Below are 15,904 nucleotides of genomic sequence, written 5' to 3'. Positions count from 1 at the left end.
GCTCGGTGATAGGACTTGAACCGAGAAGCAGGCTTCTGTCCTTAGACATATTTTAGCAAGGTTTCCACCTGCTCGGTGATAGGAATCGAATCGAGAAGTAGGCTTCTGTCCTTGGAAATATTTTGGGGCTGCTTGAATCTCCTTAGCTTCCTACTTATCCATCAACCAAACACAGTTAACAAAGATAATTTGCCCGGCAAGAACAAGTTAGTTGCATTTTTACCATGAGTCAGTATAATACACACACACACACACATATATATATATATATACTTTTTTTTTCTAAGCATGACCGATCAATGATAAAACTTCTTTAGATTATAAGCATTCCAAGGTCAGGGTAATGGTACTTCGTTCAAGTCTTCAAGATAATACGCACCCACGCCTGCAATAGCTATAACCTTGTACGGTCCTTCCCAAGTTTGGGCAAGCTTCCCGACATTTGTACCTCGCATGCTTCCTACTGCCTTTCTTAGTACCAGGTCTCCAACACTGAATTCTCTCATCCTTACTCCTTGATCGTAGCGTCGGGCAAGTTTTTGTTGATACTCTGCTAGCCTTATGGTTGTTGATTCTCGGTGTTCTTTAAGTAAATCTAGGCACCCCGTCAGTTGACCTTCGTTCTGTTTCGTATCGAATTCTAAGACCCGTGCGCTGCATAGGCTGATCTCGGCCGGTATCACAGCTTCAGCTCCGTAAGTGAGAGAGAATGGGGTTTCGCCCGTGGATCTTCGAGGAGTTGTCCGGTATGCCCACAAAACACTTGGTAATTCTTCAGCCCAGTTGCCCTTCGCTCTTTCCAGCCTTCGCTTCAAGCCGTTCACGATCACCTTGTTCACGGTCTCAGCCTAGCCATTGCCCTGAGGATACGTCGAGGTAGAGTACCTGTTCCTGATCCCGAGATTGCTGCAAAATTCGCGAAAACTTCGACTGTCAAATTGCAGCCCGTTGTCTGATATAAGGGAGTCCGGGACTCCGAACCTAGTGATTATGTTTTTTCATACGAACTTCTTCACATCTACATCCGGATATTGGCCAAAGCTTCTGCCTCCGCCCATTTGGTGAAGTAATCAACGGCCACCAACACGAATCTTTGATTGCCTGTTGCTCGGGGAAATGGCCCGAGTATGTCCAGCCCCCATTGTGCAAAAGGCCAAGGACTGCTAATCGGGTTCAAATACCCGGCTGGTTGGTGTATCTGAGGGGCATGCTTCTGACACTGTTCACACTTCCGAACGTATTCCACGGGGTTCTTTTGCATCCGGGGCCACCAGAATCCCTGAGTCATTTCCGGATGTGCCAATGATCGTCCCCCTACATGGCTACCGCATATCCCTTCGTGGAACTCGGCCAGGAGCTGGCCTACTTTCTTCGGGTGCAAGCATGACAGATATGGCTCTCCGAATGACCTACGATAAAGTTTCTGGTCTCCGGACAACCAATACCGGGCTGCCATCCTACGGACTTTGTTAGCCTCTTTCTCATCATCCGGAATCCGGTCATCGGCCAAGAAATCCACGATGGGGTCCATCCAGCTCAGACCAAGTGTTGCGACTGCCGTGACTTCGACTCTCACAGCCCCCTCACTTCCTGCCACCTTAATGCTGGGTTCGAGGACGAGTTCCACTCTGATCAGCCGGTGAATATCCTTGGCAATTAACGATGCCAAAGTGGCGAGAGAGTCGACATGTCTATTCTGCGCTCGGGCCACTTGAATCACCTTCACCGTACAAAAGCCGTCCATGACCTGCTTCACCAAGTCCAAGTAGGCTTTCATCCGAGGATTTCGAGCCTCAAAATTCCCTTGTACCTAGTTGACAATGAGTCTTGAATCCGAATAAATCTCCACGCCCTGGGCCTCTAACCATGAAATAGCCCTCAGTCCGGCAAGCAATGCTTCATACTCTGCCTCATTGATGGAGGCATTAAACCCCAGCTTGAACGAATGTTCCAAGAGAATTCCTTCCGGGGTGATTATGACTACCCCGACTCCGACCCCTTTGGCGCTGGAAGCCCATTCCACATGTACTTTCCACGAGTGATGCTCCACTTGACAGACCATTTCCCCCTTAGAAGAGAATTTTGCTACAAAATCTGCTAACACCTATCCCTTTACTGCACTTCTCGGCTTATACCTCACGTCGAATGCCCCGAGCCGTGTCCCCCATTTAGCTATTCGCCCCATAAAATCAGATCTTTTCAATAATGACTGTAAGGGATGTTCGGTCAGCACATATACGATATGAGCCTGGAAGTACTGAGGCAATTTCCTGGTAGCATGTATTAAGGCCAACACCAACTTCTCCAAGGGCAAGTATCTGGTCTCGGCGTCAACTAGAGTTTTGTTGATATAATACACTGGTTGTTGTACTCCCTGGTCCCTTAAAAGCACAGCACTTACAGCATATTCGGATACCGAGAGGTACATGAATAATTCCTCTCCGGGCTCTGGTGCACTCAACATTGGTGCTCGCACTAAGTACTCCTTAAAGTCCTGGAAAGCTTTTTCACATTCATCATCCCACCGAAACCCCTTCCACTTCTTTAAAAGCTGATAAAAAGGTCGGCAACGATCCGAAAATTTTGAGATGAACCGATTAAGAGTGGTTAGTAACCCGGTCAATACCTGTACTTCTTTCGCGTTGCTCGGAGACCGGAGTCGCTTCACGACTTCAATTTGGTCAGGATTTACTTCTATCCCCCTGTTGGTGATCAAGTACCCCAAAAATTTGCCAGCCCCTACTCCAAAGGCGCATTTTTCTGCATTAAGACGCAATTTGTGCTTTCGCAACACCTCGAACACTCCTCGGAGATTCGCTACATGCCGGGCCTCTTTCTTGCTTTTTACCACCATATCGTCGATATACACTTCGACCGTATGCCTAATTTTATCTCAAAACATCCTCGTCATCATCCGTTGGTATGTCGCCCCGACATTCTTTAGCCCAAAAGGTATCACGGTGTAATGATAATTGGCATTGGGGGATATGAACGTCGTTTTCTCCTAGTCTTCATCGGCCAGGGCAATCTGATGGTACCCTTGGAAGGCATCCAGGGAGCTTATCCTCGAGTTCCCATAAGTGGCGTCTACTAATTGGTCAATCTTTGGCATGGGGAACGGGTCCTTTGGGCATGCCCGGTTCAGATCCGTGAAATCCACACAAACCCTCCATTTTCCATTCTTCTTCCGGACAACAACGGTATTTGCTAGCCATTCCGGAAAAAAGGTTTCCCTTATGGCCCCTACCTCCTTCAGCTTCTCCACCTCCTGTCTTACCGCCTCAACGTGGTCTTTAGCCTACCTTCTCGGCTTCTGCTTCTTCAGGGGATATGAGGGGTCTACATTGAGTTTGTGGACAGTAAACCCAGGATCAACCCCGAGAACTTCATAGGGATCCCAAGCAAAAACATCTAAGTTTTGAACCAGAAATAGTAATACTTGGACTATTTCCTCGCAACTCATGCTTACTCCGACCTGAAAATGTTTATTGGTGTCTGGCAATATTTTTACCTTTACTAACTCCTCATCACACCCAACCCTCATTCCTTCCTGGGGATCCTTTAATTGCTATAACGGGTTTTTCTGGGACATATCTTCCTGTTCAACGCGCCCTTGTTCGGGCCGCCCAACCTCCATGTCTCCATCCAGTTGCCCGGTGATTTCTCCCTGACTAATCTGATTCTCCTGCTTCCAGTTTACTACGGCAGTAAGGCATTGTCTGGCCGCTTGCTGGTCTCCTTTTATTACAATAACACCCCGCTCGGTTGGGAATTTTATCTTAACATGCAATGTTGATGAGACGACCCTCATTGAGTGGATCCATGGTCTTCCCAGGATGGCAGTATACGAGGAAAATGAGCTTGTTATTGTGAATGTTACAGATACCTCCTTCCCTCCCATAATCACGGGGAGGGAGATTTGCCCTCTAGGAATCACTACTTTGCCATCAAATCCAACCAAAGGTGAAGTGTGCTTCATGAGGTCCTCCTTCTTCAAACCGAGTCCCTTGAACAGATCGGGGTACATCAAGTCGGCCCCGCTTCCCTGGTCTATCATCACTCTTTTTACTAAGAAGTCGTTTATCCGGGCCATGACCACTAACGCGTCATCATGTGGCTGAATTTTCCCCTCTAGATCACCATCGTCAAACGAGATAGGCTCTCGTGTAAACTTCATCTTCTTACTGTAGACCCGGGTTACCTTCTACCAGCACTACTGTCAACACTCTTTTCCTTCTTCTTACAACGAGCTTCTCCAGCGCAACATGGATTACTTCAATTATCCCCACAGGGGGTGGGAGAGGGTTTCCCTTTTGCCGGATATCTTGCCTTACTACTCTATCCCCTGAGTCTAGCACGAAATCCTTTAAGTGCCCGGCCTTGACTAGCTGCCCGAGGTGATCTTTTAATACCCGGCATTATTCGGTGGTGTGACCCCTATCTCGGTGATAAGTGCAGTATAGACTTTGATTCCTTCTAGATGGATTCCCGCCCATCTTGTTCGGCCACCGAAAATACGGCTCATGTTTGATCCGGTCAAGAATCCTGTGTACCGGTTCCTTAAACGTCACGTTCACTTTTCCCATTTATGTGGTCGGTTCTTGAATCGCCGGACCCCCACAGGGCCTGAATGGGAAACCTACCTGCCGAGGACGAGTCATCATCGGTGCTTTGCCTTTACTCTGTAGCCGGTCATCTTCTAATCGTTTGTATTCCTCAATGCGTTTCATAAGTTGTCGCATGCCTTCGGGCAGCTTTTTGGTCAATGACTCTCGTAGCCCTGAATCCTCAAGCAACCCCATTCTAAATGTGCTTGCCACCACCCTTTCGTTATCCCTGCCGATCTCGTTGTATAGCTCCCAATATCGACTGGCGTAACTACGGAGGGTCTCTCCCGCCCTCATTTTCATTGACAGGAGCGCGTCTACTGGCTGAGGTACTCAGCTGCACGTCACAAACCGAACTCTGAACTCTTGAATCAGTTTGGAGAAACTTCGTACGGATCCTTTCTGTAACCCATTAAACCATCTCAATGCAGTCGATCCCAAACTCGAGCGAAGTACCTTGCACATGAGCGCATCGTTATGAGTATGCAAAGACATCATCTGAATATAATGGCTGACGTGTTCTACCGGATCAGTCTTCCCATCATAGCAATTGAACGGTGGGCGGGCAAACCTGTCCGGCATTTCGGCTTGCTCAATTTCACTCGAAAATGGGGACTGAGCTGCTTTCCGCAGAGCGTAGCTCATGGCGTCCATGGCAGCATTTCGGGGTCGCCCCTCTTCCGAGGAGATCGAATTCCTTACTTGATTTTCCTGAGAATGTGAATGGCCTCGGCGTTGCCCCGTTTCCCGGGAGGGAGACCGGTTCCTATTTCGTCGAAACCAAGGTTATCGATTCCATACCGTACCGGCCGGTACGGTCAGAATATACCGTACCGGCTAGCAATCCAGTACGCTCGACCCCCCTATTTTGTACCGGAAAAAATACCGGCCAATTTTGGGCAATACCAGCCGGTACAGAAAAAGTTTTTTTTTTTTTTTTTTAAGTTTTGTAATTTTTGAATATTTGTTAGGACAGAATGGTAACTTATTTGCATTAAGTTATTAGTATTATTTGTTTTCTTAATATGCAATGGTAACTTTTAAGCTTTCTATTTTATTTTTTTATTCTTTTTTCCCTTTTAATTGATACTAAAGTCTAAAACCATGAATAATTAGTTCTAAATTGAGGAAATGTTTTATGGTAAACTTTTATATTTATTATAATATATATATATATATATAAATATATATATATATACACACACAGACACATACATACATACATACATATATATATATATATATATATATTTATAAATAAAAAAATAGCGGTAAACCTGAAACGGTATACTGGTATTGACCGGTATCCGAAATATATCGTACCGGTGGCCAAACCGATACGGCCTCCAGTTCAGTATTGACATCCTTGGTCGAAACCCTCTTGAGTGCGAATGGTCTCGATACCGATATGATTCCCGGGAATGTGAACGACTCCGTTGTAATCGAGGTCCAGACTGATTGGATCCCTCTTCATATCTATTTCCCCCAATCCCATCCTTCTGCTGCCGATCATTTCTGTCTCCTTCCCAGCGCCTACCTCTCACCTCCAGCTACAAACCCCTGACTAATCTACGGAGCCATTCAACTTCTTCATCCCGTTCCTCCCTCTACCTACATCCCATGGCGCCAAAAACCGTCCGTTGGGTTTGGTACGACCCCTCTCCCGTGCTGGACATCACTTCTAGTTGGTACGACCCCTCTCTCGCCAACTTGACCCCCGAGAAGACGCTTCGGATCCAGTTCCAACGTGGTCCCCCGAATGCCTTTTAGACATTGTCTCCAAGTTTGAGTCCTTCTAGAACTACAGCGTCGTAGGAGATCCCCACGGTGGGCGCCAATTGTAAGCTCCAATGACGGGCTTGATGGGCCAAATCACTATTTGGGCTCACAATCTATTTATTTAATGGGTCTGAGTATCCTACCTTGGGTTGTCCTAGGCTAAGGTCGTCCTAGGCTAAGGTCCCCCGAACGCCTTTCAGACATTGTCTCCGAGTTTGAGTCCCTCTAGAACTACAGCGTCGTAGAAGATCCCCACGGTGGGCGCCAATTGTAAGCTCCAAGGACGGGCTTGATAGGCCAAACCACTATTTGGGCTCACAATCTATTTATTTGGTGGGTCTAAGTATCCTACCTTGGGTTGTCCTAGGCTAAGGGACCCAATGCAAACACTTTTCTCCCTTTTTCTCAACGTTAACTCCTCTCTCTATCTCTTTCTTTCTTACTCTCTTCTTTCCCTCATAATTGCATCCCCCAACTATCCATTCATTTCTCCTATTTATAGCCCTCGTTAATGGGGTGATCATCATTATCTTCTCCCTTAGTGCAAAGAAGGGTTCATTGTCAATGGGCTTAAATGGGTTTTTTGGTACGAGTGGCCTTAGAAATGGTTCCCACTTCAGTTAATGTGTTCGGCAGCGGAGTTTCCTAAGGTTCTGCCGGGCACGTAAACGGTGATGTGTCCGGGCGATGTGACCGAGCATGTGCATAGTTGCCGAGAATGTTTTCCCGAGCATCCTGTGAGCAGGGCGTATACGATTCGCTTTCTAAGTGTCCTGACAATACTCAGTCCACGTTGGTGGCTATTCGTGGGTTTGGACCGAAGCCTTTGTTGATGTGAAGATTAGATCCTTGGCCCATATCATTGATTCATGGTCCAAGACCCAATATGAACTTGGGCGTTTAGGTACCGTACACTCAGAAATAACCTTGACTATCTATTTAAATTAGATTTGGGATCCTCTTCCCCACAGTAGTGATTAAAATTGTTGGTGAACTAAAAATTATTTTTCGATTGACAGTAAAATTAAAGTACTTTGGCAGAAAATGTTTACACTTTCATTTTTAGTCCTTTCATTTTCTGCCTAATTCAAAACTAGTCAACAGAACCTTCCACTGTTAGCTGCCTAAACACCACCTAACATCCTAGGTAGTGCTCGTCCCCGAGGTCCGAGGTGCATCCTTGGAAATAACCTCGACTGTCTATTTAAATTAGATTTGGGATCCTTGTCCCCACAGTAGTGATTAAAATTGTTGGTGAACTAAAAATTATTTTTTGATTGACTGTAAAATTAAAGCACTTTGGCAGAAAATGTTTACACTTTCATTTTTCGTCCATTCATTTTCTGCCTAATTCAAAACTAGTCAACAGAACCTTCCACTATTAGTTGCCTAAACACCACCTAACGTCCTAGGTAGTGCTCGTCCCCGAGGTTTGAGGTGCATTCTCGGAAATAACCTTGATTGTCTATTTAAATTAGATTTGGGATCCTTGTCCCCACAGTAGTGATTAAAATTGTTGGTGAACTAAAAATTATTTTTCGATTAACCGTAAAATTAAAGCACTTTGACAGAAAATGTTTACACTTTCATTTTTAGTCCTTTCATTTTCTGCCTAATTCAAAACTAGTCAACAGAACCTTCCACTATTAGTTGCCTAAACACCACCTAACATCCTAGGTCTCTAGTGACCAACCACTATTGACAATGCCAGTCACCAATCACGATTTTCTTAATATAAAACTCTCATGTTCTTATTATATATGTGCTTGGGAGATGAGAAAAATGTGGGAAAATAGTAGAAAATTTGTTTTCTATAATATTTTTAAGAACTCAGCCAAACACTTGAAAATATTTTATGATCAAAAACTATTTTCTGTTGAACCAAACACAACCTTAATGATAAGACGTAATTTAAAAAATAAATTAATTAGATAGTTATAAAGAGGTTGAAGGATTTAAATTGTGGATGTTTCTATTAAAAATAACAAGAGATGACAGTTGAACGACAAGAGTCTTGACAATGATAAGATGAAAATGTTATGGCATAAAATAGGAAATAAGATAGTGAAATAAAAGTAAAGACCAATATTGCAAGAGTTTTGTAGTTCAACAGTTTGACACTTATTGATGTTTCCAATAAAAATACTTGTAGTTTAAATCTCTCCTCCCCATAGTAACTATCAAATTATCAATAAAGAAAAGTAATACCCCTTCCATTCCAAATTGTTATGCGGTTCTATCATTTTCAAATGTACCAAATAAAATTCTCTCTTTGAAAAGTCAAAAAATAAATGTCTTTATACACTAGCCGTCAATACTATTATTTCACTAAAATATAAATTAAAGATGATGGTTTTAAAGACTTATTTTTTTCATTTAAAAAAACATCTTATTAAATGATGTAATTTTTTTTTTTTTTTTTTTGATTTTGTAATGAGGCTTAATGAAATGGGATGCATGTAGTAATAAATATAGAGGAAAATAAGAAGATAATGCAAGGAACTCTTTTGAGAGGGCATCTCACATATTCTTAATTTTGCACTCCACATATAAGTGATAACATATAAGTGATATAACATGTAAGGGAAAAGTTAACGCATACTTTACGAGTATTGATTTAAAAAATATTTTTAGAAATTTTTTATGGAAAAGAAAAAATAATTAATTTTTTGATAATTTTTTATATTTCTTATTAAAATAGTTTCAAAAATTTTTTTTTTCTAAAATAGTTTATTAGCGGGACAAATTCTCTAAGAACACCTGTTATTATAACCCAACATATTATAATAAGATTGATATGTACAAATATGTGATAGGATAAAAAAATTGACTTTCAGTTATTATTACTATGTTTTTTTAGAGATTAGTCATTCAAATTGAGGGGCTGATTACTGATACTAATACTTTTCATATATATATATATATATATATATATTTCTTTTCTTTTCTTTTCTTTTCTTTTGTGTGAATCTTTGTATGGTTTTTAAAGGAATAAATGTAAGTATGACTTTTATTGGATTTATTTATGTATACTTATTTGTTTGCACATAACTTTTTAGAACCTCATTATTTTTAAGTATAATTATATTTTTATCTGACTTAATTTTTCTTCAAAATCAATATAAAAATAAGCTATACCAAATCCGCACAAAGTCATGCATCACCAGGATTATATAAAAGAGAAAAATAAATAAAGGAAGCACTTGCTTTCAAAATTTGAATGATTCATTTGAAACGAACTATAGAAATTGTGAATGATATTATTCCTGAAAAATCGGGTTAAAAAGACCAAAATGCCAAATTAGCCTATGCACGGTCCAGACTCCAGATTACATACATTCTGTTGATGCCAGCTACCTACTATTGAGGCCTTAAAAAATAAATAATAAATACAAAAAATAAAAAAATATTATACTTACAATATTTTCATAACAAATCTTAAATAATAAATTATTATTGATTCTAATTTGAATATATTATTATAATTATTTTTTTTCCTACAAACATTATTGTAAAAGTATTACGAAAATATAATAAACACATTATTTCTTATAAAAAATAACCTCCGGTCCAAATTGCATATGAGATATTTGGAGAACTTTTTCAAGGCAATTCTCCAACAAGTCTTGGTCAACACTGTCCCTGAAGAACTGGTTGGAGTTCATTTCCTAGGTTGCCCTTTTATGTCCACATCCTGTATTATAAAAACACATGAACAAGAAGTCACAAAAGGCAAGCCAAATTTAATTTGAGAGAGAGAGGTAGAGAGAAAAATAAAATAAAATAAGAAATAATAGAAAATTTAGTATAATAATACTACTACACTATTTAAAAAAGAAAAAGAAAGAAACGGACAAGGAAGACTCTTCCCCACTAGACCCACACAACAAGACCCAACAACACAAAAAGAAAGAAAAAAAAAATATAAATAAAGCAAAGAAACATCAAAGGCAGAGAGAAAAGAAGTGAGTGCCCAAAACCTTAGTACCACCCCTTCATTTCTGCGTGGGTTTCACTCCCCAATCACCAGCAAGTAACGACCAATCCCCATGTTGTGTTTTCGCACGTTAGACTGTGTTTTTACCCTTCCTTGGTACCAGTTCCCATCAACATGGCTCCATCATGTTCCCCACGCGCATGGTAGCGGCGCGTGAGGGCGCGTCATCACCCTCATACTCACTCTCTGTTTGTGAGAGAGAGAGAGAGAGAGAGAGAGAGAGAGAGAGAGAATGAATGAAAAATACTTTGGTCTCAAAAATAGCTGAAGTGACCCATCAGTGAAACTAAAACCACAACCCCCTCTCTCTCCCCCCCCACAACCCCAAACAAACAAACAAAAATCTTCCCAAATCGCCGGTCTCCGGCATGGCCACTCGCCGGAAACTGAAACTCCGGCCACCACCCAATTCCTACTTTCCAGGGCTAAATGCAACCAAAACGCCACCGTTTCAGCACCTCCCTCCAACCCCACAAAAATGACAACTACAACTACAACTTCAACTTCAACAAGAAGAACGATGAAGATACTAAATTAAGAAAAGAACAAAGAATACCCTTCAAGATTGAGAAAATCCAAAGCAAGACCCCAACTTTTTTGTGTTTGTTTTTCATTTGGGTCCTGACAATGGCGGCTTCTACTAACACTACAGCACCACCTCCAGTGGACTCAGCCTCAGCTGGAACAGCTTCAGCTTCAGCCTCAGCCTCAACTGACGAGTTGACTGCAAAGGCCGTACACAAGAGGTACGAAGGGTTAGTCATGGTTCGTACAAAGGCTATAAAAGGCAAAGGTGCGTGGTACTGGGCGCACCTTGAGCCCATGTTGGTTCAAAACACTGACACCGGTCTTCCCAAAGCAGTCAAACTCAGGTGTTCCTTATGCGACGCCGTTTTCTCAGCTTCAAACCCTTCACGCACTGCCTCTGAGCACCTCAAGCGTGGTACTTGTCCCAATTTCAACTCAGTGGCAAAACCCATTTCGTCTATCTCACCCTCTTCGGCTTCTATGGCTTCCCCTCCACCTCCTTCTTCAGTTCCTTTGCAACATAATCATCGTAAGCGTAGCTCTTCTTCGGTTTCAACTGGTGGTGTAGGCTCTGGTTCTTCCTACCAAGTACCACCGTTGGCGATAGTGGATCCGACGAGGTTTGAGCTGCCGTACTCTCCGACGTTGTCAGCGACGACGGTTGTTACGGCGGTGAGTGCTGGGGCCATGCTGACACAACAACCGCATTTGATGTTATCTGGTGGGAAAGAGGATTTGGGGCCTCTTGCTATGTTGGAAGACAGTGTGAAGAAGCTCAAGAGTCCGAAAACTTCACCTGGGCCGACACTAAGTAAGTCTCAGATTGATTGCGCGCTTGATTTTCTCACTGATTGGGTGTTTGAGTCATGTGGGTCTGTCTCTTTTTCGAGCTTGGAGCACCCGAAGTTTCGAGCTTTCTTGAATCAAGTTGGGTTGCCGGGGATTTCTCGGAGAGAGTTCACAGGTGGTAGATTGGATACTAAGTTTGAGGAAGCTAAGGTTGAGTCTGAAGCGAGGATTAGAGACGCTATGTTCTTTCAGATTGCCACTGATGGGTGGAAATTCAAGAATTATGGGGTTTTGGGGGAAGAGAGTTTGGTGAATTTGACTGTGAATCTTCCAAATGGGACTAGTTTGTATAGGAGGGCAGTGTTTGTTAGTGGTTCCGTGCCTTCTACGTATGCCGAAGAGATTTTGTGGGAGACAATCACAGGCATTTGTGGGCATGCTGTGCAGCAATGTGTAGGAATAGTTGCAGACAAGTTTAAGGCAAAGGCATTGAGGAATTTGGAGACTAAGAATCATTGGATGATTAACCTTTCTTGTCAGTTTCAAGGGTTCAATAGTTTGATTAAGGACTTTAGCAAGGAGCTTTCATTGTTCAAGACAGTCACTGATAATTGTTTCAAGCTCGCCAATTTCGTTAATTACAAGTCTCAGATTCGAAATATTTTTCATAAGTATCAGTTGCAGGAGTACGGACAAGCTGGATTGCTTAGAGTACCGTTGCGCGAGTATGAGAGTGTAAACTTTGGGCCTGTATATACAATGGTGGAGGATATACTGAATTCAGTTCGAGCACTACAGTCGATTTTGCTGGATGATTCATATAAGATGGCAGCAATGGAGGACCCAATTGCAAGAGAAGTCGGGGAGATGATTCAGGATGTGGGGTTTTGGAATGAATTGGAGGCAGTGCACTCGCTAGTTAAATTGGTCAAGGACATGGCTCAAGAGATTGAGACAGAAAGGCCATTAGTTGGGCAATGCCTTCCACTTTGGGACAAGCTTAGAGAAAACGTGAAGGATTGGTGTTCCAAGTTCAACATTGCAGAAGGACCCTTAGAGAGGGTGATTGAAAAGCGGTTCAAGAAAAATTATCATCCAGCTTGGGCTGCTGCTTATATACTTGATCCTCTTTATTTGATTAGGGACACTAGTGGGAAGTACCTTCCACCGTTCAAATACTTGACACCTGAGCAGGAAAAGGATGTGGACAAGCTCATAACCCGGCTTGTGTCGAGGGAAGAAGCTCACATTGCGCTAATGGAACTTATGAAATGGAGAACAGAAGGGCTTGAAGCAGTCTATGCACGAGCTGTGCAGATGAAGGATAGGGACCCCATTACTGGAAAGATGAAAATTGCCAACCCCCAGAGCAGTAGGCTGGTGTGGGAAACGTACCTTACTGAATTTAAGTCACTAGGGAAAGTTGCAGTTAGGCTTATCTTTCTTCATGCAACTTCTTGTGGATTCAAATGCAATTGGTCTTTCTTGAGATGGGTGTGTGCCCATGGGCACTCAAGGGCAGGTATGGACCGGGCACAGAAGTTGATATTCATTGCAGCTCACTCGAAACTTGAGAGACGGGATTTTTCCAGCGATGAAGATAAGGATGCCGAGCTGTTCTCCTTTGCAAACGGTGAGGATGATGTGCTAAATGAGGTTCTTGTTGATACATCCTCAGTGTAACATTTTTCTTTTCACTTGTTTAGAAATTTAAATTTTTAGGATTTATTGAATTCTTTCCACAACTTCCGTTTTTCTTCTCTTCCATTTTTGGTATTTCTTTACTTACTCTTTAGAAGATTTTGGGGCAGTCAGGTAGGAAAGAGAGGGACATTGATAGGGAGATTGAATTTTGAACTCCTACTTGTGCTTGGCCTCATGATTTGAGCAACTGCCCATCTTCACCCTAGATAATATTAAAGTTTTTGGGTTTGCAGAAAAGGAAATCTTCTTGTTTGTAAAGATAGAGACTGCTGCATGAACAAAGTTACAGAACAGGAAGAATGTTGTAAAATTTTTGTTCCTTCAATTAATTCCAGATAAATAATATTTATGAAGAGGAAGGTTTTATAATTCCTCCTTTAGCTTTATGATTGAATCTCTACCATAAACCTTTTCATTAGATTTGGTTAACTAACACATGGATGATAATCTTAGAGAACATAGAGCAGCACTAATTGTTATCTTCAGCGTGGATGTGCATTACCATTTATCAGAGTTGATTTGGCTTGTAATTTAGAAATGATGCTCTTTCGTGATTTGGTTGTAACACTATGTCTTTAGGTCTGCAACTTGTATATATTTACAGGTACTAGTTGATTTTCTCAAGAAGACATTGATGATTCAAAAACTAACCTTGGTCATCGCATTCTCAAAATCCTAGAATGTGCTGCTTTGTTCCATAATTTTGCACTTCTAATACTATTCTTCACCATTTTACCATGATTAATGAAGTATTCAATCTGCAAATGCATCCCAAAATCCAATTGCACATTTGAAGCCAATGTAACTGAAGTTGGGATGCATATTTAGTCTTCTGTTCAAAACACCATGCGCCACAGTGCTCTTTGTGACAATAGCTGAACAGTATAGAGGGGTTTTGCGTTGGAAGCTCCAAATGTCCTTTCTGCAAGTGTCTTGTGGTTGGTCTCTTAGCTCACTAAAGTTGGGATGAGATTCCAAGTTTAAGTGGGGCTTCCTTTACAAAATAGGTTCTTGCTTGAACCTTTTACTTATTTTTACTGGCTGAGACACTAAAACTAGTTAATTAAGGAATTACATTTGATTTATAAAAGTATTTATAGCTGATCTACTCAAACTGGCTGCTAGTTAAAAAAAAAAAAAAATCCCTCTTCTCTGAGCTAAGTTCAAAATCCTTGCACCCATAAGTCCTCTTCTGTTTTCCCTCAATGTTAGTATAGTACAGGACTTCGTGTATTTGAAGTAAAAAATAAAATTCAGCATAGGAAAATAACAAAGTTGCTATATTTTAGAGAACTTTAATCTTTGCAGTTGAAAGAAATAATGATTACGAGTTGAACTGAAGAATCTGATGATATAATTAGTACTAAATTGATCTTTTTGGTGGCAGAAGCATTGGACAAAGATATGGTTGGACTGGAGAGGCCACCATAAGATGGTTGGTTGTTAGTAGAACTGGTTGGACCATGATTAAAGAGGAATTTTCCAAAAGGATCCAAGAGGGGATTTGACTTGAAAATCCGGCATTGAAGTGTCTTTTAGCAAAAGGCCAGAGTTTGCTCGAACCGGTTGGGTGGATCGATGGCAAGGAGGGTATTGCTACATGGGTCAACTACCTGGGAAGGACCTTAGAGCAAACCTTTATAGCTGGAAGAGCACTTCTAAGTTCTAACTGTTTCTATCTCATCCATATCTTCTGTTTTTTTGTGTCTTTGAGAGAGAGAGAGAGAGTGGAGCCCCACAAAATGAAAGAAGTGGAAGTCTTTATCAAAGTTTTGATTGTCATGGAGAGAAATCAGGGGGGTTTTGGTTTTCCCTTTTCTTTTAACCCCAATCAAATCAGCTTTGGGTTACTTCTCTTTTAAACATTCCTAAGCCTCGTGACGTTCATGCAGAGTCATTGGGTGATGCTCCCCATGATTGTGAAAATGTTCTTCAAAGGCCCCAAAGCAAAGAAGATTTGTCGGCTTGAAGCAACACAGAAGGTGCTTGAGAGTGATTCTACAACAAACTTTGAACTGATTTTTCTGGTTTCAATTAGCTATGGGAGTTGAAAATTATGTTTAACAGGCAGTGTTGTTATCAGACTTTATCCTCATTTCATCTGTGTATATAATCATTTTTAATGATGTGATTACAATCACATAGACATATTGTTAATTTATCATTTTTTTTTTAAATAGATACGATAAGATTTAAACTTATAGTGCAAGTTAATTTTATAATGATTGTTTTTTATCATTTAGCCAAAATACTAACAAATTTCTTTCTTGTAGGCAAGGTTCAATTCCAAGTTAGTGATTATTGGAATATGTGTGCTCCAAGTCCAAAATATAAATAATTTCCTACAAATTACATAGCATTGGTCTAGAATGTCTGTGCCTCTCTCAATCAGAAACAGTCCGTGAATGACTTTGAAAATATGAGTTTCTCTTGACCAAGACTTCGAATTTCAGGTCTGTTGGCTCGTGGTATAACTTGAACTTGGGTGTCACATTTAGAG

The 15,904-nt window shown here is 41.4% G+C and overlaps 3 protein-coding genes across 5 annotated transcripts; 1 reads left to right on the top strand and 2 right to left on the bottom strand.

Annotated features, from left to right (window-relative positions):
• Positions 1 to 3,568: 3,568 nt before the first annotated feature.
• On the bottom strand, positions 3,569 to 4,177 carry LOC115970275. Its single transcript, XM_031089931.1, has one exon. The coding sequence runs from the start codon at positions 4,175 to 4,177 to the stop codon at positions 3,569 to 3,571; it is 609 nt and encodes a 202-aa protein (XP_030945791.1).
• A 409-nt stretch (positions 4,178 to 4,586) lies between these two features.
• Positions 4,587 to 5,261, bottom strand: LOC115970273. The gene is made up of 2 exons (XM_031089930.1): positions 5,064 to 5,261; positions 4,587 to 4,931 (listed from the first exon to the last, which is right to left on the bottom strand). The coding sequence occupies exons 1-2, from the start codon at positions 5,259 to 5,261 to the stop codon at positions 4,587 to 4,589; spliced, it is 543 nt and encodes a 180-aa protein (XP_030945790.1).
• Positions 5,262 to 10,338: 5,077 nt separating this feature from the next.
• LOC115971301 lies at positions 10,339 to 15,528 on the top strand. 3 transcript variants are annotated; one of them, XM_031091137.1, is made up of 2 exons: positions 10,339 to 13,333; positions 14,795 to 15,528. In XM_031091137.1, exons 1-2 carry the CDS (start codon positions 10,813 to 10,815, stop codon positions 14,833 to 14,835), a joined length of 2,562 nt encoding a protein of 853 aa, XP_030946997.1. In that variant the 5' UTR covers positions 10,339 to 10,812; the 3' UTR covers positions 14,836 to 15,528. The 3 variants fall into 3 exon arrangements, with proteins under 3 accessions (XP_030946997.1, XP_030946995.1, XP_030946994.1); XM_031091135.1 differs by having other exon boundaries at positions 14,792 to 15,528; XM_031091134.1 differs by lacking the exon at positions 14,795 to 15,528 and having other exon boundaries at positions 10,339 to 13,790.
• Positions 15,529 to 15,904: the final 376 nt, after the last annotated feature.

Source organism: Quercus lobata, chromosome 12 (genome assembly GCF_001633185.2).
Source record: "Quercus lobata isolate SW786 chromosome 12, ValleyOak3.0 Primary Assembly, whole genome shotgun sequence".
In the NCBI taxonomy this organism is placed as follows: Eukaryota; Viridiplantae; Streptophyta; class Magnoliopsida; order Fagales; family Fagaceae; genus Quercus; species Quercus lobata.
Note: the sequence above shows the minus strand (reverse complement) of the source record. Positions and strands in the feature narration are given on the sequence as shown.

Bases quoted from the DNA above. Each gene is read 5' to 3' on its own strand.
- LOC115970275 (XM_031089931.1), bottom strand. From the start codon at position 4,177: ATGAAGTTTACACGAGAGCCTATCTCGTTTGACGATGGTGATCTAGAG.
- LOC115970273 (XM_031089930.1), bottom strand. From the start codon at position 5,261: ATGGACGCCATGAGCTACGCTCTGCGGAAAGCAGCTCAGTCCCCATTT. The intron at 4,932-5,063 runs GTACTTCGCTCG...TGAGTACCTCAG, and splicing joins ACGATGCGCTCATGTGCAAG to CCAGTAGACGCGCTCCTGTC.
- LOC115971301 (XM_031091134.1), top strand. From the start codon at position 10,813: ATGCAACCAAAACGCCACCGTTTCAGCACCTCCCTCCAACCCCACAAA.